At 36.3% G+C, this 22938-nt stretch overlaps 2 protein-coding genes across 10 annotated transcripts in view; one reads left to right on the top strand and one right to left on the bottom strand.

Moving 5' to 3' along the window:
• Nucleotides 1-22938, top strand: part of LOC5573889 (rabankyrin-5) — a 130203-nt gene that overhangs the window by 19457 nt on the left and 87808 nt on the right. The gene's annotated exons all lie outside the window — the stretch shown is intronic.
• LOC5573887 overlaps nucleotides 3790-22938 on the bottom strand; it is a 65485-nt gene continuing 46336 nt past the window's right edge. For all 9 annotated transcript variants that reach the window (XM_021853850.1, XM_021853852.1, XM_021853851.1 and 6 more), the window contains 2 exons: nucleotides 5954-6189; nucleotides 3790-4173 (listed from right to left, as the gene is read on the bottom strand). In XM_021853850.1, coding sequence (XP_021709542.1) covers nucleotides 3961-4173; nucleotides 5954-6189 — 449 coding nt within the window. In that variant the 3' untranslated portion in view covers nucleotides 3790-3960. The remainder of the gene's footprint in view (nucleotides 4174-5953; nucleotides 6190-22938) is intronic.

Here is a 22938-nt window from a genome sequence, read left to right on the forward strand (position 1 = left end):
GGAGAATCTTTGGAGAAATTCCTAATGAAATCTCTGAAGTGTTTTCTGTAGTTCTCCTTCGAAAAATCCATATTGTATTCTTGAGAATTCTAAAATGAAATTGTAAGGGGAATTCCTTAAGAAATGATCACTAAAGAACTAAAGAAATCTTTTTTTTTTTTCAAGTGTTTTGAAGCCATTTAAGACCTATTGTTAGAAATGAATTCAAATTCATTAAAAATTAATAATTCGATAATCATTAGTATTTAAGAGTTTTTCTTGAGCCTGGATTTTTTTTCTTAAGGCCTGGAAATATCAGGGAATTTCATTTCAGCAAACAAGTAGACACTCTGTTTTAGTTGTTTCTTTAATCGCGAGTACAAAAGCAATAAAAGTTCGATGTAATGTAAATGTTTTTTGGTAAAAAATCAATAATTGACATGATTTAAAAATGTAGAATAGCTGCATGATATATTCAGCAAAGTTATAGATTTAGACAAGATGAACATATTTTTTTAGATCGTTTATTAATTTCGTCTCTTTACTCATATCGTTCCCAGTAAACACATGATCGTGTATGACAACAGATATAAGTTTAAAAGTGGAGGCAATAAGGTAACCAATATATTTTGGACCCCCTGGACCATTTTCCTTCACCTTTCCCAATTTTAATCTAAAGACCAACTCAATTTGCATGCTATTTGGAAAGACAGAACTATTCCGCACTTGCATCAACCGTTTCTACATAAAAAAATGTGTTTTATTCTATCTGAAATTAATTTAATATAATCGGTTCATCCATGGCAACCGTTACAACACGTTACCTACACACAGAAATTGAAGCCGTCAGAAATTTTTCAAATGTAAACAAAAACTTTTTTCAAATTTCTGGACTAAAAGCATGGAATATCTTCAGTGTTCCATTGTTTATTGATTGATTAGACTATGGGCAAGCATATTATACAACCAATGTCGTGGACTTAGTCGCCAAACGATAAAAAATGCCTGGTGTCCAAAATATATACTCTGAGGGTCCAAAATGTATTGGTGTGTCCAAAATAATGAAAACAGTGCTTCACAATTCAATTATTTTCGACGTTTTTTGGATCTTACACGACCGTATGGGCATTTTTATCTCGTAGACGAAGTTTTTCTCTATATTTTGGCATGTTCTTCAAGTTGGTTACGCTGTGCAACTAATTAATTGGAACAAAAAACTAAAATCACTTCCTTAGGGGGTCCAAAATACGACCGTTACCCTATACGCACATTTTGCAGCAGCCTTATGACACAAGTACGTATTCGGGCTCCAGTTGTGTACTCTTATGCACTATCGTATACGATTTATTATTTTCTGGGTTATTACTTCTAAACCCGTAGTTGAAAAAAATACTGAAAAATTTTATGTTAAAATTCAAGTTATGTCTGACGTGGTTTGAAAATTTAATTTAAATTAATTTCATAATATTTGAGATCTCCAAAGTTGCTCATTTTGTATGGAAAAGAATAAGTTACAAATATTTTGTCCAATACCTCTTGGCCATCAATTTTGTCTATTAGCTAGGGATTTATTGAAAGTATATATTTCTCTAGGTTCCTAATGTTTACCAATCTGCGAACCGTATTTCACCATTTTATAATGGCAAGGTTCATAATTTAATTTAAAATCTCTTAAAGAACTCCATCCACTCTTAGAAACGTTTACACAGAGCATGTGTTAAAGTTACACTGTTTTGTGTTAGAGTTACACACCTTTATATTTACATCTCATTTTCGCCCACATTTTTTCACTCATTCTTATGAACTGGTGAAACACGATTTTCACACATCCATGTGTAAACCCTTGATCCACTATCACACAACAATTAGTGAAAAAACTGTGGGTGACGAAAAACATGGGAATATAAATAATCTCTCATAAAACTATGTAACTTTAACACTTATTACTTGACTTTGCACTAAGGAAAGATTTTAAAATAGAGTACAGCTTATGCTCGATAACTGGGCTGAGAGAACCTTCCAGTTAGCGAGCAGTGCTCGATAACTGGACTGCCATTCCAACGCACACACACATTCAAATAAAAATCGAGGGGGACTTAGATGCAAAGTTTTGGTTGGCGTCATTCGGTTTTGGAATCGCGTCGTGTTCGTGTCAATCCGTCATTGAATTCGCGTTTTAATCGTACCGTCTTGTAAATTTTGAGGTGAATTAAACAGTTTTCGTTCCTGCAATGGACATCCCACCGGGCACCAACCGCAAACGGAAACAAAAAACCCTTACGTTGGTGGAAAAAGTTAAAATTATCGACGATTTCGAAAGAGGAGGTGGATCGCACGAGTCGCTTGCCAGAAAATATGGCGTAGGATCTTCCTCGGTGACTCGCTTCCTAAAACACCGAAAAGAATAATAATAGAAAAAATAATGCCGAAACCTTATTTTGCATTTGCACGCCCCTCGTCAGTTACGGGAAGGTGAAAGTTTTTGACGTTTAACTGTTTTTTAACTGGGCTACAGCCCAGTTAGCGAGCACCCAGTTAAAAAGCAGCCCAGTTAAATAGCACCCAGTTATCGAGCATTAGCTGTACCATCAGTGCACCGCTCATGCCGCTATTTCCGCTGACAAGTGTAAAAATTGATTTTTCGTGTCAAAAACCAACATTTTTCGCACGGATGTATTCTAACAATATTAACAACTTTCAAATGAAGTCGTCTAACATTATTTTCATTTGATAAAATTATCCTTTATGTTGAAAACACAAGACCTCGTGAGCGGTAATTGGGTCACTAGGTATTTTCGTGTGTTCCAATAACCACTCATGCAAAAAAATATTTTTTTTTTAAAGAAATGCCGATTTTCGCATACAGCCTTCTTTATTGCATAGTAGCTTTGGTTTGACCTAAAGAAATATCAGGATAAATTACGAAATTCGAAACAATGCATTTTTTAGTAGATTCGTCACAAAATCTGTTTACCATGAGCGGAAATAGGAACACTTAGACGCAGCAACAAATGCAATTAAATGTTTATCATATTATTTTTATTTTGCCGCTGATTACCTATACTTGGAGCTACATTGTGACATAAAAATGGTATTGATCGACACAATAGTTATTTTATAACAAACTTCTGAACACATAACTTCCCTTAAATGAGCGGAATCGGGTGCACTGATAGTAATAACGTAGGTTTGTTCATTTATAATTGTGCTAATTGGCAAAAGATAAGCAAAAATGACGAAAATTTCCTTTTTTTTCTGGCATTACGCCCTCACTGGGATATAGGTATTCCAAGAGCTTCCTAGTTGTGCTTAGCCATACTCTTAAATCTTTTTACCAAAATTTGCTCTATTAGATCTCATTTTCAAAATTTACATTCATTATATGGTGAACCTCCAAACATCGAGAAAGTGATTATGTAAAACATTTGTCTAACTCCAGGAATTCATTTTGGTCAATAAAGCTGAGGTCTACTGCTCAAAGTTGTATAGCGGTGATTAAAAAGACACCAACACGTCAATGCTTCCAGTGAACGGATATGTCATTTGATGGAAGCACCACACTAGCCAACGGACTAGCATGCAACGCCCAGTGGCCCAGTCGGAAACCCTTCCTCACGAAAAGTTTATCGGACTGCAGCGGGAATCCAACCCACACTGTTTGACACGATGCAGCCAAATGCCTGACTACACGAAAACGTATTGGCAATTTACAGAACCGTTTTAACTCAATGTGTCATATTAGAGTTTGGATCCTAGAACATATCAGTTTCTTATTATCCCCTTGTGATATTCGAAAACACAACAGCATCCACAATAATTCCTACTTATTTATTATATCACATCAATTTCGAGCATAAAACAACTGTTTAACAAACAAAAAATATTCTCGTTAGTGACTTAAGTGTTCAGTCAAAAAAGCAATTAAGTTATGCCTAACCTATGATTTTTTAACGTAGAAACGAAACCTAGCCATCCGCCCTGTCAGTACTCTATGTTCCTAATGTACTTCATCACGTTGAACACAAATATGACCGCCATCGCATCCGTGTGGTAGCTGTTCTTTTCCACCTTGGTCGCCGCATTGCACATCGACCCCCGGCAGAAGCAGTACGTGGAGTCGTCTATCGTTTGACAGCCCTCCTCGTAGGGCTCTTCTATGTGGTGCTCTTTGGTCCAGTTACCATTTTTGTAGATCTGCAAATAGGAAGAGGTTGTGGTTACGCTTTCTTGGGGATGGAGATCTTCGCATGCTTCCATGACTATTCACTGAAAAAAATCCACACGCTTGATCCGTGTGTTTAAAATTATGGATCGATTGATGAACGTCTATGTCGATTTGTTGTGATTTTCTTACAAACTTCGTGTGTATTACACATTCAATTCTTTAGTTATGCTTCATGGACTGATTCATCAACCGACAACATGAATTCCATAGTTTTCCACATAAGTTCCCAAAGCTTTCCATATCAAATTCGTATGCGTCGACCTATGGGCAGTGTTGACCAGACTCATTTCCCCGAAATTCGAATTGTGAAGTCATGAACTGTTATAACTGTGCGTTGTATTCCTGAGATGGAGGGGGAGGTGGAAAATGTTATTTTCGGGGAAATGAGTCTGAGCAACACTGCCTATGGGTGCATAGATCATCACCCAACACGGATTCAGTGTGTTTAACTTATGGTTATCTTGTGTCATGATCACCATGTTCAAGTTTGTCGATATGAAACCGATGAGCTTGCTGTCGATTTCCGTGTTCCTAATTTCTAAATTATTAGTGATCAACCCATAGCGAACTAAATTGCGGTCGGACCTCGTGTCGAACGACAGTCATCATCATGTTCCAAAGAGAAGAAGCATATTCTGAATATGAGGAGTTAATTCTAATTTTCTTTTAATAGAATGCATTACTTCCAGCGTTGGATATAATGTATGTATATAACATGAATTACTTCCAGCATTGGATATAATGTATGGTGTTAGAGAAAAATCAGATTCTACTAACAGATTTTCCTAGCTTGCAGCTTCGAATAAAATGAAATATGCTAATCCCGGGCTTCCCAAATTATGGATTTGCGGTGTCCCGCTTGTTGCTGACTCACTTGTTTGAAAAAAAAAATCAAGTGAGCTTGCGACAAGCAGAGGAGCCTCGAATCCAATTTTGGGGAGCAAGATTTCTTCTATCAAATTTCTTCTTTCAGTCTCATGACATTCATGTTCTATCACACATGACTATCTAAAGCCACTACATTTCTAAATCAATAAGCAAATCAGTTGGTTTTCATGATTTAATATTTAGACATTCATGTTAGTTTCTCATGGCAACCTAATGTTGATACACATGTTATTATACTGTGAAGTCAATGACGAAATCCATATGGCTACCACACTCAAGTCATGTGGTTTTCCTCATTGCGCAAATCTATAAGTAAAACAAACGACCTTGACGTGTAGATTTTTCTCAGTTGTTGGGTTTTGTAAATCATTCAGTAGAAAAGTAATCAAGGAAGTGTATCTACTTTAGGGTGTCTCAAAAATGTTTGAAAAGTCATGGTGCTCAAACCTAGTAAAAAAGATATACTATACTGTAGCACAAATCAACTTTCTAGAAAATGGCTTAGAGGTTCCGTTAGATTGGTTTATAAAAATGGCATTGTTGATGAGAATTGTTGAAATTTTATTTGTAAAATTTGTCTTATTTTTACGTTTTTTGCAGATGTTTTCGAAGCCTCTGAAAATGGAAAAAAAATTATTATTTTCAAAAACTATTAAAATTTTCATCTAAATAATCATTTTTCATAGATTGTTTTGGCGGAACTTCTGAACGATTAAAAAAATGATTTGTTCACCAAAAATGCTATAAATAAGCATTTATTTCATTCTATGATTGAGCAACACGACTTTTTGGAAATTGTTTTTTTTTCTGGGACACCCTAATCCACATGTGACATGTCCCAATTATGTGTCGTATACCAACCTGTTCGGTTTTCTTCTGTTGGGCACAGTCGCGGCTGATGGTCTCCTGTTCGCGGTTCATCAGCTGGATTTTGAAAATTCGCTTCACGCACATCGTAGACCACGGACAGTCTACGGCGTAGTAATCGGAGTGGTCAAATTTCGAACACAGCTGCGTTTTTGTACTGTTTGCGGCGTAGCGATTGGGCGGAGCTACCGTACACCGGAAGCATTTGATTCCGAGGGCGGCGTTGAGTTCTAAAAATGTAGAGAAAAGAATAAATTAGAATAAAATTTTTAAATTTTTGTATGTAGAAGTTCCTGATAAGTCTGTATTTTTGAATCAAATTATATAGGGGAAGAGCACTAATTTTCGACCCATTTACACGTTTTAGGCACATTTTTTTTGTATGAATATCTGAAAATTGGCACAGATTTCTTGTAGGTCGAAAATTCGTGCTTTTCTATTAGAGTCTCTTTTTCAAACGCAACGTTTTGCTTTTCAGGTAAAAAGTTTTTTATTGGAATATCCTTCTGACATAGTGTTGGCATAAGTTCTATAGAATAGTTCTGTATTAGCACTATATGCCCGATATAGAACTTATTGGGAACGTTTAAGCAAACTCGTGAAATGTGGCTGTGCATTGCATTTTTATTTTAAAATATATTATCGAAAAGTTTTTTTAATATTCAGGACTGGTAGCAAGTCTCTTTTTAGGGACGTGGTCGCTATATAAGTTTAGCCTCTTTAAAGTCTTCATTTTCAATGGTAGGTATTTTAAGTCTCTATTTCGACCGAAATAATCACCCTTATTTTCGTATTCTGCTAGCAGTAAATCCTAAAGCAAATTTCAAGAGGCTTCAGAGAAATTTTCAAAGACTATGACGCGAACATTTCAAAAGTTCATCAAAAATTTCTTATCAGATTCCTAGAGGAAAAGCTTCAGGAATTCTTCTACTGATGTCCAAAGAAATTTCTTTTGGAAACTTGTACAGGGATTTTCCGAGATTTTTTTCTAGTAATTTCTCCAGTAATTCCCCAAGAATTTATTCCAAAATTTGTTAAAGGGAGCAGGATCCGTCATCTATTTGGGATTTTTCAAAAGCAGTTTTTTCGTTCAAAATCATAAATGTTCACACTATTCTCAAACCAAAACACAGTGAACACATTTTCGTCGAAAATATTTCAGTTTTGAACAGAAAAACTGCTGTTGAAATTTCGATGATTACGATGATTACGATGGCGGAGCGTTGAACGTCAAGGTGTTCTGGAGAATTTCTCCAGAATTTGCACCAGGAAATTCTTGAGCACTTCAACGATTCTACCCTGGATGGGGATATATCACCATGTTTGCCTCTTTCTTTGAATCACATCATCATATGAATCAGTTTGTATGCTGCCCAGGCTCAGGCAATTCTTTTTCTTTTTTCTCAAGGTTCAACTGTAGTAGTAGTAGACGTTGAGAACTGACCGTCCCCCTCAGCATGTGCCAAAGTGTCGTTGTCGTCTGGCGGAGCCACAGTGTGAGACTTCATATTAAGTTGTTGATAAGAGTCTGTGACGAAAGAGGAAAACGGAACTATTTCGGTTAAACTCACCAGGCGGTATACATGGACGGCTATAACATGCATGATTAAGAGACGCGGAAAACACTATTCACCAGCATTCCGGTACTTATGTGCGTACATAAGACGGAAACGTGACTCATGGCAAAGGCGATCAGATTAAAAAGGGTTGCGTGATTTTCCGTTTCTTTCCGGACCCGAAGAGAGTGGCGGTGTGACAATTGACAAATGACAAATGACGCATGGGCTTTTTGAAACCATAATCGTTGGCATTGCTGGATGTTTTGTACTTCAGTGACGATCGTAATATTTTTTTTAATCATTAGTACCATTCCAAACATTACGTTCGGTTCTTATATCTAGGTGTCTGAGTTAGGTAACACGATCATCCTAATTTGAAAGAACTAAATTAAGCATTTATCAACATTTTGATAATAATATATTACATTTCATTTGCCGTAGCAGTTCAGAATTTACAGGTGAGTTGATTTGAGTTGAGTAACTTGATTTTCAATTGGACTAGTGAGTTCTAAATTAAAATTATTCGTGCTTTCAAACTGCATAGCAAGTTTAAGGTTTAACAAACCGTGAATAATTAGAGACGTCTTAGCTAGTTGGTTATTTTAATTTTTAATGGGTTTTGAAATTGGAAATTAACATGTGAAAATTTCTTATAAAACACGTCTCTAGAATCACTAGTTTTGAACGTTTAAAATGTTTCCCATTGAAAGTAGAGTATCCGAAATCAAAATCTGAAAGGTAGATACTGAAAGTGTTCTTACAATAAATTCTGTTTGAAATGTTGAACAAATTCTGAACAAACTTTTTGTAAGAAATCCAAGAAAATCCCTGGATAAAACACAGGTTGAATTCTTGAAGATGTTCTGAACAAGACGATGGATATCCTGAGAAAACAATTTGGATAAATTCCTGGAGTCCTCTTGAAAAATTTCTGAATGAGGTTTCTCTGAGATATCTTCTGTGTTTATTCTTAGACAAAAATCAGGTTGCATTCTTTAATTCTAAAGGCTGATTTGCCGTTGAAAAAGAAAGTAGTCGCCTATCTCGATGCGTGAGAAATTACTTGTCTGATATGATCAAGAAAAACATTTTTTTTTTCGACCGCAGCATGCAATTGAGAATGTAATTTCAATTGCAACACTGTGGAAAATTTCTCAAACCATTCCGCTAAAGAATTTTTTACATTTTTTTGAACGAAACAGCATACTAGCTTAAAACGAAACTGTTAGAGAGATTCCTGAGGAAGTTCGTAAAAATCACTAAATGAAATGAACTACTGAAGAAATCTTTGAAGCATTATCTGAAGCAAACGTGACGCAAATACCTGACTTCATTCCTGAAAAAAAATAATGAATAATACATAAAATATTGGGGGCTATTGGGGGCCCAGATAGCCGTAGCGGTAAACGCGCAGTTATTCAGCAAGACCAAGCTGAGGGTCGTGGGTTTGAATCCCACCGGTCGAGGATCTTTTCGGGTTGGAAATTTTCTCGACTTCCCAGGGCATAGAGTATCTTCGTACCTGCCACACGATATACACATGCAAAAATGGTCAATTGGCATAGAAAGCTCTCAGTTAATAACTGTGGAAGTGCTCATAAGAACACTAAGCTGAGAAGCAGGCTCTGTCCCAGTTGGGACGTAACGCCAGAAAGAAGAAGAACATAAAATATTCATAAAGGAACCTCTAAGAATGTTTTTAAAATATTTTTTGAAATTCCTTATGGCATTACGGCATGTATCACTGCTGCGCATTACTTTATGTATTTTTCATGATTTTGGTCCCTTCCTGGTCCCTGTTTGGTCTCTTTTTGGTCTCTATTTTAGGTAAAATGCATATTAAAGGTATAGTTCCTATTTCCAAGACACTTAAACGATACCAGCCCTGTGAATTATGAATGTGTCCAATTAGTTCTTTGCGCTATCGTCTTAGGCAGCGTCCATTTATTACGTAACGCTAATATCGGAAATTTTTGACCCACTCCCCCACCCCCTCCGTAACGCTTTTTGTATGAAAATGTTTAAATTTGTGTATGAGCCGTAACGCTTGAGCCTACTCCCCCCCTCCCCCTAGAGCGTTACGTAATTTGTGGATGCCGCCTTATGGGTACACTTGTCGTTGTCCGAATAGTCGTAACGGTAAACGCGCAGCTGTTAAGCAAGACTAAACTGAGTAGCGTGGGTTCGATCCACACCTGTTCTAGGGCATAGATTATGTTCAAACGCACAGTATACAAATGCAAAAATGATCAACTGGCAAAAAAAGGTATCAGTTTATAAAAGCGAAATGGCTCAAGTTGAGAAGCAGACTCTGTCCCAGTTGGGTCGTAACTCCGAAAAAGATGAAAAAATAAGGTCAACCCTTGGAAACAACACTAAATTAATTGAACTCCACCAGCAATACCAGTTGATCATATAAACCCAATAACAATTCCAAATGAAAGTGAACGTGTAGAATCCGGATTTCGGCAATAACTTCGACAGCCCAGCCCAGCCAGTTAATCTGTAAAAGGTCAACACCCTATCTGTGAGTACGGCGCGCTTTCACTTTTGCCCGCGATCCCGGCTTTGCCCATGATCGTCATTGGCGAGCGGCTGCGTACACCCGAAAAAAAAACAGCGATTAAATTTCGACTGAACCGGTCCGTCGCGTTGTCAGTGGTGAACCGGTTTTTTTTTGCACTTCTCGTTTGCTGACTTTGGTCACGACGAAAAAACGCCGATGACGAAGGCGATGCTACGATGAGAGCAGTTATATCTTGTGTGTCCACATGTAACGTGAGGAGAGTGTGGCTCAAAGTTTCGGCGCGGCAGGCGCCAGTATTCATGATACGTCGAATGCTATAACAACCGGACGCAAAGTGTGTTACAGCATTCACACCCGGTCCATGATTGGGCAATGGCATCATCTTGAGCTGTTTCAGTCGTTTGGAAGCGTGGAAAGGCGGGGATGCAACATATGGTTATGATAGATCTGACATTGACATTAGAAATATTGTAATTCATTTGGATGCTTAAAGAATAGATTAGCTATACTTCATGAACTGTAGATCGCTCGTAGAGTATATTTATGAAGTTGAATTCGAACATGAAGCTTATTACACCGATCGCTATACCATGCAACGAATAATAAAGGTGCATCTAGCATCAGCAGGAAGAGATGGATACAAGACTTAATGCCATTGACACTCAGGTGACTACCACGGCACCGGTATCTGGTCCTTGGTTTGGTAGATAATGTATGAACATGATCACTGCGAGGGTTTTGCGCCGCCTAGCATAATGAAGTAAGTCATTTGCAACAACTGTTCAGTAGTAGGAAGTAAGTCGCATTGTCATGGGTTACTTCTGATTGTACTGACATTACTTACTTTACTACATAGGTGAAACAAATCTTAGGAAATTTCCGTAGATTATAAAACAACCATTAAATGATAATTAACCTGAGTCTTTACGATGGAGAATCAGAAACGATGATGTGTTCATCTTTTTCTCTCTGACGTTTCATCTCTACATGAACAGTGCCTGAACAGAGCCTTTCATAGCTTAAGCCATATGGTTACTTTAACAGTTGTTAACTGAGAGCATTCTTTGCCAATGGAATGCAATCAGACTCTAGAAAAGATAACTCAGTCCTAAAGCCCTGTCCCAATTTTAGTACCAAACGCTTGAGTTTAGGCCAGAAACATATTTTTATTCAATTTTTGAATGCTTTTCGTTGGTTTCTTATTTTTTATTTTTTGTCTTCATCTTCTGCTTGGCATTACGTCCTAACCGGGACAAAGCCTGCTTCTCAGTTTAGTGTTCTTATGAGCACTTCCACAGTTATTAACTGAGAGCTTTCTTTGCCAAAATTGCCATTTTCGCATTCGTATATCGTGTGGCAGGTACGATGATACTTTATGCCTAGGGAAGTCAAGAAAATTTCCATTACGAAAAGATCCTGGACCGACCGGGAATCGAACCCAGACACCTTCAGTATGGCATTGCTGGGTCACACCCCTTGGTTTAAACTCAAATTTTTGTTGTATTTTGTTTCCCGTGTCCCTTCCGTAATGTCAAATAGGAACAACCCCAATGTTGAAAAGTTGAGCCCCTGTGGCGGTTTTGTCGACTAAGTGAATGTCAAACATGATCAAAAGTGTCAAAGTTCACATTTGAACCTATTTTTAAAACTAAATTTTAAATGTGATATAGACGTTATTTGAACAGCAAAAAATGCTAAAGTGGTTGCAAGAACATGCTCTTCGTGTTATTAAATAAAAACAAGATTTCATTTAAAAGTTTAGGACCCTGTTAGGCTTCACGGGAGATTCACGAAGCTTGCTCAAGCACATGATTTAATACACGTGCTGTTCAACCGGTTTAGGTTATATAGGTACTGCCCATAACTGCATATTTGTAACATTCGACAAAAGTAGGCATTGAGTAAATGGAATACCAAGTGTGCATTTTATGGCAGTATGGGAGGATACTAAAATTTCTAAAAATTACCAGGAACTCAAAAGTGCTTATTTGAGGCTGATATTTTGTACAACTCATATCGCATACTAGGTCAATTGTCAGAAAATAATTATGATAGAAATTTCTTTGCCATCACATTACGAGGCCCATTTATAATCTCAATGTGACTGTTATGCGGTTATAATTACCAAAGTGACAAAACAACCTGGTATTTTTTTCGAATTTTCTAGAACAATCTCACAGATTTCAGTAAGTTGATCGAAAGTATTTATCATTTGATGACTCTCTATGGTATTAACTCCATTTTGTGAAAAATGTCGAATGTGACTGTTATGCAGTTATGGGCAGGGTATAGGTTTAGGTTATTACATTAACTAAGCATGGATAGTCTGTCAGGAGCTTACGCTTGCTGGAAAGCAGATCTGTTAGCAGATCTGCGCCGCAATAGCGGTAGATTACACCGCGATGGTCAAAGGGTCGCTTGGACTCTATGGTGCAATCATCTACCAAGCGACCTTTTCTCAAACTTGCGGATGTCGACCATTCTACTGGATGACAAGCCAATTTCTGTCGCTTCCTTACATCCGGAAAGATTCCCTGATACACGTAATGATGCATTGATTGCATAGATTATTTTGCCGAAAAATTCGGCTGATTGATCAAGTACTCCAGAACTGCCCAACGTACGGCCTTTTGTGTGGCCCGTGATGAGATTGAAGAATCTTCTCATGTTAGATCCATTTCCTGTTCTACCGATGACGTGAAACTGGAATATACCAAACCTAATTATTTCAGCTGTTTATTCAATTTCATGCAAATATTGGTCATTCTTCACTTCAATTCTTTACTTGGAATTTAAATATCCGTTAGAACAGTTCTAGTGATGGAAAATGTCGAACATGTCTGCTGAACCGAAACAAGAACAAAACAAATTAGTGAACCGTGTTTGGAGCTGCTCAGAGTCGATTGTGCTTCTGGAAAAAAAAAGCCATTTCGCCTCCGAGATATCTAGTTTCAAAGGTTTTGACTACAAACTGCTAGTTAACTGCCGATTTGATGGTTATATAATTGATTTGTCTGTCAAGACGATAATAAATCGCACCTTGTTCGATTACTCGCGAGTAAACGTTCGCGATCTTATTGCTATATCTTTTGGAATGTTCTCCCGAACTTACGGGTACGAACTTAATCACACCAAGCCTGTTCGCGAGTGTGTCGTAAGTCTAATTTGCGAAAATCTATTAACCCGTATAGGCCTGAGTGAAAGAAAAAAAACTAATACTCCCACCGCTCAACGAATACTTAACGGATTTCAATTATTTTTTGTCAGTTTACTGGCTCACATATCTAGTTTCTTAAAGTGGTCAAAGGATCTTGGGAATGTTCCTGTGGCCGGGGTTATTCCAGTGGGTCACTTGTCACTGGGTCAGGTCGGGTGACAAGGGTTCTGTGACTCTGTGTCCCTGGAGATAGGGAAATTGCAAGTCACAGATTATCTCAGGAATCGGCTTTAATGTAGTCACTATATCAAGGAGTTTTTAAAAATTCGCATCAGCGTAGACCGTTTGAGAAACAATTGAATTGAATAACCATGTTCCCTGTATTTTATTTATCCTACAAATGAACATTTTCGGGTCTCCGGACCGCCTCAAATTTATGATAAAGTGGCCAATTTGTATCTTAACATCTGTATCAAGCTTAGAGGAACTCATGTTAGTGAATGCTCGATCTCTAATCTTAAAGAATCAAAACGGTCAACAATTCTAGAGCCGGTTCTTCAGGACATTAAGTCCGAGTGACCACATTCCGTGCATTTCATTGCACCGTTTGAAATTACTTTTCATTTATAATGTTGAATATCATTTTTTAATGATTTATACAAATTGAAATTGATGCAATTAGAAATAAATAGAGATAACTTTCGATGTCCAAAAAATCGCCCTATTTTACCCGACTTGACCCAGTGACCCACCGGAATAACTCCGGTCACAGTATATAGTCCCGAGTTTTTCTGGCCACTTATAGAAACTAGATATGTATAGCCAGTATACTGACAAAAATCATTTGAATCCGTTTAGTATTCGCTGAGTGGTTAAGATTTTAGCATTTTTGCTTTCACTCAGGCCTATACAGATTAAAGGTTCAGAAGAAACTAAATTATTTTAATATTTAATTGAATTGTGTTAGAATAACGAGCACAATTTATCTTTCATTATATTAATTATCCCATTTCGCGTGGTTCTCTTCCATATTTTTGTCAAACACGGTCTCACTAAATAAGATGCTGGATTTTCATTGAATACAAATTCAGCATAATATAGGGAGGGATTTTTACAATATAATATAAAGTTTCCATCCCGGGACAAAAAATCCGAGATTGGACGAATTTCGGGATTTCCCGATTCTAGGGACATAAGATCTGACGTCCCGGCTATCCCGGGATTCCCGAAATTGACACAAATGTTGATGAAATCCTCTTAAGTTAAATGCAAAACAGTGGTTTTTTTCTTCACGCTCATGCTTTATTCGATAAAATAGAAAAGCACCATAAAATGGAATGAAAAAGTCCAAATTACCAAATAAGGCAAAAATATGTTTATTTGTCTAGTTGTAAAGGTTGTTTTTTTTTTTTCTTTTTCAATAAAGTCATTTCGATAAGCCTATGCTAAGAAAGCTAATGTGAAAGTACACTTCGATATCTGTCAATAATATTCATTTATTGACTTTCATCATGCTCTACTACAATATATGACCAATGATCTTAAAACATTAGTTTGGTCTTCGAAGTTTTGAAGACTTTTTTTGTGTTTCAGAAATTGTGAGTTCTGTTTGATCTTTCGACCTTGACACTTGCTTTTGCCGGGGCAAGCGACGAGGGCAGGATCAAACATGTCGCGCGTCGGTCTCGTAAGTGAAAAAGTGGCGTGATCGGTAAGTTCGGTTGAAGAAAGTGAAAAAGTGCCGCGATCGGTTAGTTCTGTTTGATCTTTCGACCTTGACACTTGCTTTTTCCGGGGCAAGCGACGAGGGCAGGATCAAACATGTCGCGCGTCGGTCTCGTAAGTGAAAAAGTGGCGTGATCGGTGAGTTCGGTTGAAGAAAGTGAAAAAGTGCCGCGATCGGTTAGTTCTGTTTGATCCTTCGACCTTGACGCTTGCTCCTGGGCAGTGCGTCAAGAAAGCCCGAACAGTTTTTTTTTTATTCTTTTTGGGTCGCGCGCTAATTTTTTTTTTCCTGAGTGCTTTTTATAGCCGAGCAAACGAGTGAAGCCGAAAGTGGATTGTGGCTGCTCAGTCAAGGATAACGGATTAATTGGTGAGCTCGTTTCATGCTACTATTTCTAATCTATAAAATATGTATGACTGCACATTCAATCGTTACAATGGTGGGATGTAAATATGATTTTTCAACAAACTATGGATGGTTCGTCACTGTGAGTGTCGACACAAACTCTGATTCATGATTTATTTATGTTTAACATTTTTTTTTTCAGAACACCTCTTATATACCTTTATTTTTGTAATTAAAAAAAACTTTGAATGGTTCGACACTACAAGTGTAGACTTGCGAAAGGTTCACTTTATTCAACAAACTTTGGATGGTTCGCCACTGTAAGTGTCGGCATAAGAATAAGAGTGTTCTATGATGTACCAACCAATCGAGTTTTTTGTTTCTTTTCAAATGAGTAAAATATAATAACCCATGCTTTCGTCCTGACAGCTGTAGGAATGTTACATTTAGGTATTTGTTCAACAAACTTTGAATGGTTCGTCACCTCAAGTGTCGGCAAAATTTTCCTCTACATAGAAATTGTTCATTTCAAATGAAAATATTATATTTACGTATAAGCATGTATATATCTCACAAATCATTGTTTATCATGGTCTAATCGCTTATCAAAGTGAATCCTATGACCCAACGATCCTCCCCATTAACAAACATCCCTCCCAGTAACCTTTGTGGAGATGCAGAGGCAAACACGGTCTCCAAAAAGCAAAGGTTACACACTAACATTCCTTCCCCCAATCCCACCTGACTGCAAGGACGTGGCCGGCGCCGTTATTGACCCTGTATAAATAGAGGCACTGAATTATGCACACTGAAGAAGATTATGGCCAATCCCAGCCGAACTTCTAGTTGATTCTTTGTGCATTTTCACTGACTTCGGTCAATCACGGAATAGCAACCATTGATATGTGTAGTCAGTCTAAGCTAAGCTAAGCTAAGCTAAGCTTTTTTTGTGTTTCAGAAATTGTTTAATATTATGACTCAAATGTTCACCATTAAAGTGTTCACCTCAATTAATGTTCACCTCAAATGTTTCATATTTAAAGAAAATTAAAAGAAATCTGCAAAGCCGTAACTAGTCAACGTTAGCTTTTACTTTTGTTCTTTATTACTTCACTTCATATAAATACAATATGTTGTAATTAACTTCTAATTTTGGAAATTTTATTTTTCTTTTTATATTTCATTTTAAAAACATTGTATCGATGAAATTTTACATTCATTTCAACAAAAATACAGGTTTTATTGAAAAAAAAAATTCCGGGATCCCGGACAAGCATCAATTTTTGTCCCGAATCCCGTGAAAAGCAAAACGGTCGGGAAATGGACACTTTAATACAGTGGCCCAATTTCATATTCGTACAGGAAACTGTTGTCACATCAAGTTAGTAAAAAACTATTAAATAATGTATTGAGTTTAAAATACTTTATCCATATTGAAGGTAATAGGTGTCATCAATTATTTGCCAATCACAAAATGTTTCCATTTACATTAATCTTTGGATGAATGGAAAAGTATTGAATTTATGTCTAAAAGTCACCCAATTCCATATTCGTACACCTATCAAAATTCAAACGTGCAACATTCAAAACCAAATTTTAAAGCTCTATTTGATTGCTGAAGTGCTTTAATATGATGTTCAGATGTAGTGAAGTACATTTGGACAATTTATAAACGGACATATATGAAATTTAGGTAAAATTATGAGAAATGCCGGTTTTCCAATGATTTTTGCCATAAAATCCAATAATTCGAACAATTACGTTCATTTTTGTCATTGGATCCAATCTATTAAGGTACCGCGGGGCAAGTGGATAAATGGGGTAAGTGAAAATAATGAATATATTTCACTAAATATGTGAATTAACGTTTCAAAATCATGCGTAAACCGTTGATGCCATTCAGAACATTACGGTAGGTAAGAGATTCCTGAGATTTTTCAACTATTATTGCATAATAGAGCGAAAGATTGTTAACCTGTTAACTGGTACTCCGTAACAAGTTGGCGGCGTGCAATCTTATTTTAATATTTTCAGTGGAAAAAAGTTGCGGAAAAAATATTCTGTACCACTTTTAAAGTGTCCCCTCTGACAGTTTTAAACTGCAATAAAAAAAGTTTTAGAATTAATTCGACATAGACCTAAAAATAACAAAATTGAAACACCGTCAATTTTCCAATCACGTGGGGCAAGTGAAAAGTTTCTCATTAGAGATTTAATTTGTGTTTTCTCCCTAGGTAGCTATAAGTATACAAGGTTCGCAATTATCATAGAACAACAGAACGTGCTTATAATTCAAGAAACACTATACTCAAAGCGTTAGATGCTATTATCATGGCCAAATCATGGAACTTCTCTAAAAATAAAATTGCCAAATATTACGGTATTAATATGTTTACTTCGGACAGCCAATTAAAAGGAAGACGTTGATTGAAAAGTTCCAATATAATAGAACGCACGGAAATCTCGTGGAATGTCTATGTAAAGCTAGTTCAAAACATAAAAATGGGGTATAGATGTATCCACATAAAAAAGTTTCTTAATACTTTTTTGAAGGATTCCGTTTGATTTCTTTTAAAGAGTTATCCGACGTCATATCCGATTTTCTTAAAAACAAATAACGAGCGCTGGAAAATCTACAGAGCAGAAATGCAATTGCTGTCGTATGATGTAAGAACTAACATTGGAAATGTTGCAGTTATAATGTTGTCGAATCATTTCAACAAACATAACTGAACAGAAGAAAATTCAAGTAACAAGAATAAAATTTTCTTTGTATACATGTTACTTATGTTATTGCTCATTGGGACGCCTTAACAGATGTTAAAGGTAATAGAAATCGTGAATGTAACTACTAGCTGTTGGATTTATTGTCCAAAACGATAAACTTTTCACTTGCCCCACCTGTGGGGCAAGTGAAAAGTAAAAAGACTTTTTTCAAAAACTTTTTCTGTACTTTTTTCTTCAATTTTACATAAAAATCAATTTCAGTATACTGCTTATATTTGGTGGGAGTCACGCTAAAAAATATACACGACCTCATTTGTTTTAATTTAAGGTCTCTAGAATTTGAAGAATTCCAACTATGCAAAATCCATTACCCACTTGCCCCACGGTACCTTAATTATATTTGTGGGCTCTGATACAAATTTAGTTGAAATGTATACAGTTTACGAGAATCATAAACAGTTTATATCCCTTTCGAGCTCAGAAAATTATTGTGCCATAACTTTAAAACTCTTCTAAAATGATATTTATATTCAAATATAAACCAAATTTTCATTCTAAACAACAGGTAAAGGTTAGTCTTGAACTTGTCTGTAAAAAGAATTTGAACTACAAATTTCGTTTTACAATAAAGTACCCTAAACTACGCTGTACATACCTCCTCATAATTGATGTTATCGCAATATTCAATTATCTTTGATTGAATATTCAAATTATTTCCAAAATAGCACCCTATTTTGCAGTTTATTGATATTATAAGAAAAATACAGAATAACTTGAATGAGCAGAGAGCATTGATATACTTTTTACTAGAAAATATCCTGTTGTTTTCATCATTTTACAAAATGTTTGTGTTGCGGTTACGGCAATAATATTTATTCTATAAATTTCTATAATCATGTTTGGTAGTGAAATGTGAAATAAAAATAATAAGAAATGTTTTGACCGGAACATTAACTATGGATTATGTTTATCAATTTAGGAGCGAAACTGAGAGAAATTGACAAAAAAAATGGTTTTGGATTTGTTTCAAATGTTATATTACCTAAGATTCAAAAGTACAAGTTGTCGATATTCACTCCTAGCTACTCTAAAATTGATTATGATTTTTTGAAACTTGTGCAATATTCGCAGTAATCATTCTTAAGCAAGTGACGTTGAAAAAATGTAAGTTATTGTTCGACTTACCGAATATTTTAGCAAAAACCATGGAAAAAGTGGTATTTTTCTTAAATTTACTTAAGTTTCAAATATGTCCGCTTATAAATTTTCCAAATGTACTCTAATACATCTGAACAACACTACGAAGAACTCAAGCAATCATTTAGTCTATTAAAAATTAGTTTTGAATGTTGTATATTTCTTTTTCGTTAGGTGTACGAATATGGAATTGGGTAATTCATAGACACAAACTCAATACTTTTCCATTATTCCAACGATTTAAGCAAATGAATACAGTTTTTCATTGCCAAACAATAGATGACACCTATGACCTTCGTTATTGATAAAGTTTATCGGAATCTATGCATCATTTAATAGTTTTCTACCAACTTGATATGAAAACAGTGCCGCGTACGAAAATGAAATTGAATCACTGTATAAAGTCTTGCAATGAACTTGAACAATGAACTCACTGAATTTTAGACAAGATTTGAAAAAAAAAATTCCATGGAATCTTAAGCATAATTCCACAGAATTCTAGCCAAAATTATCACCAAATTTGGGGCATAATTCTCACAAAACATCCAGGGTTCTTGTGCCTATACTGCCGTTATATGCATAATTGTCCCTGTTACTTTTTGTGCATTTTGACTTTTTGCCATCAAACAGTTTATTTTTACGTGTAGTTTTAGAAAACTCTTACCAAAAATTAACTTTGTTCGGAAACTCAATGAAAAGCAAGCCAAGTCAATTTGTCCCACTACTGAATTTCTACGCATAAGTGTCACACTATACAATTCGCAGTGCTGCTCTTGAACAGAATATTCAGTATGCAGTTTTATTGGCTAGTGTTTGAGAAAATCGTTCAGAATATCTTCTCACATTGGCTTTACATCCCATGTCGAAAACAACCTGTTTTATTCTTCTTTCTGGCGTTACGTCCCCACTGGGTCAGAGCTTGCTTCTCAGATTAGTGTTCTTATGAGCACTTCCACAGTTATTAACTAGAGCTTTCTTTACCTAAGTTGCCATTTTCGCATTCGTATATCGTGTGGCAGGTACGATGATACTTTTTGCCCAGGGAAGTCAAGGAAATTTCCATAACGAAAAGATCCTGGACCGACCGGGTATCGAACCCAGACATCTTCAGTATGGCATTGCTTTGTAGCCGCGGACTCTTACCACTCGGCTAAGGAAGGCCCCTAACGACCCTAAGCTTGGTCTTGCTGAATAGCTGCGCGTTTACCGCTACGTTAAATTTTCAGAGTCGATCATAAAATTCTTCTAGTTTCTGGAACTGCAGTCATCGATTCCAAATTTACCGTAATTTCGAATTTATGATGGGGAGTACTGAGGTAACCCCATTAAAGGAATCAGAAACCACTTCAATTCCAAGTCCATGGCTTGTTGCAAATCTACTTCATGATTTAGCAAACCAAGTCTAAATAAAACTAGTTCAAGCGTTTTTGGTCGACCTGGCCACATGCTGGGTTGTACCGGTGGAAGTGGCCATTATATTGGCGAATCTGAAACCTGGCTTGCGACATACCAATCTTCATGAATTAGAAAGACAAGTCCAAACTTGTTCAAATGTATTTGAATTACTTGACCACATGTCGGATAGTTCCAGATACCCAGTCCCCTGGTGGAAATGGCCACTTAATTGGCGGTTTTGAAACCTAGCTGGTGACATCAAACTTCATAAATTCCCAAATCAATGCTAATTCAAACGTTTTTGGATGACTTGATAACATGCCAGAATGTTTTGGATACCCTGTTCCCCAGAGGAAGTGGCCATTGTATTGGTGGTTCTGAGACCTATTTTGTGACATATCAAACTTCATGAATTTGCTAATCAAGTCAAAAGAAGAATATTTTCGGATAACTGGTTCTTCGGCGCAATTGGCAAATATGTTGTCTGATCTAAAACTTAATTTGCGATGTATCAAATATCATGATTTTGCAAACCAAGTCCAAAGAAATGTCAAATTGTGTGAAGATTTGTGTCGTGAATTCTGAGTTAAATATTTACTCCGCAGAACAACCTTGAATTAGCAGATGAGTTTCTGTCAACCCTGCAGCTCGAAAAGTCGATATAGGATTTTTTTTGAATCTTATAAAATCTCTAACTTATTTATCCACTCTTTCTTCCACTGACTTTTCTCATTATCACACAAACAGAAAGCTTTTCTTTCAATCCCAGACTATAAAATCGTATTTCCTCAATTTCCACATGTGGCTCGGTTTGGCACATGTCACTTGAACCTTCATTAAGTGCCTCAACATAGTATTGAGGATATACGTCCTCTACATTCGGTACAATCTATAAGTAAGAACGGTATTCTACAGCAGTATGCTTAGCACTCAATTGGTCACTACTATCAGTGGGGCTGTTATGCGTAGAAGTTCGCCAAAAATCCCGTATTTCTAGGCATAACAGTCCCACTTTGAATTTCGTTGCTAAATTTGCTTTTTTCCCATAATACAAACTCTTGATTCTAATGAACACGCTATTCTTTATACTATTGCAAAGATTTTAATTTAATTTATCTCAAACCAGGTCAATACGAGGCGTAAATGTGTTAAAATCTGTAAACGCGTTTTTCTCGATTGCGTATTTTGGAACATGAGACAATTATGCGTATAACGGCAATATAACCCTAGATGAGTTTTTGAAAGAATTCTGAGGATTCATATGAAATCGTAGACAGCATTCTTACAGATTTTAGTACATGGTTTCAAAATGAATTTTGAGAACGATTCTGTCGAAGTTTTGATCTCAACTTCCAATCCTTGGGCAGGATTCTTACGTATTAAACTTGGATTCTGACAAAATTCTTTTCGGATTTTTACAGAACTCTGAGATTGATTTCTGAACTCAAGGCTTTTTTTCATATAAATTCTATATTAGATTACAATATGATATAGAAAGCAATTCTGGGCAAGATTGTCACTAGATTATAGGAAGGATTCTCAGATTCTTGAATGTAATGCTCTGTTGCTATTATCCTTATCAATTCCTTCAGAAAAAATATTCATTTAGTAGGTAAGACCTTTTGTTGGATTTTACAAAAATGTTGGAATTATTTGTGCACTAAAAATTATTCCTTCGCACAATATTGTTTCTCAGATTTGGCCAGCGGTTCTAAAAGCTTGGGCGACTCTATATACATATAACAATCATCTAGTTGGGAAGATAATAAGCAGTGCCGTCAAAAGAAGTTCGCAATCTTTTCCGTCTTTCCTCGATTTTTTTGGACCTCATTATGAATATCACTTTCACTTTTACTTACACATCACGAGCTTTGCTCTATGAACCAATGCACGCGTTCATTAATTTGACAAATTAGTGAACGCGTGCATTGGTCCATTCCCGTTGTCACGGACGGTGAAGTGATTGAAAAAGAACTCAGAGGAGTGATAACTGCAGTGAAGAGCTGAGGGGTGCGGTCTCCAACATTTTGGTCATTCAATTTGAATACAATTTTTTCTACCAGTGCTAACCGCTGTTTGTTTGCTTGTTTCACAGGAAATCATTTTCAAGATGCACTCTTAAAATACTTCACACAAAGCTTCTGAAGTTTGATGCAGGCAATAAGTTAAAAAATCAGCTTAATTAGATAGTTTCTGACCGCATGTTAGTTAAACATATATTTCACAAAAGTTCAGAAAAACTTACGTAACAATACGACCAAGTAAACGTATTTCAACAGTTGATAGTTTTTGTGTCACATAAAATGTATAGCAGTTTTTAGCGTGATGAACACTCCTATGCATACT

Source organism: Aedes aegypti, chromosome 3, assembly GCF_002204515.2.
Source record: "Aedes aegypti strain LVP_AGWG chromosome 3, AaegL5.0 Primary Assembly, whole genome shotgun sequence".
Classification (NCBI taxonomy): domain Eukaryota; kingdom Metazoa; phylum Arthropoda; class Insecta; order Diptera; family Culicidae; genus Aedes; species Aedes aegypti.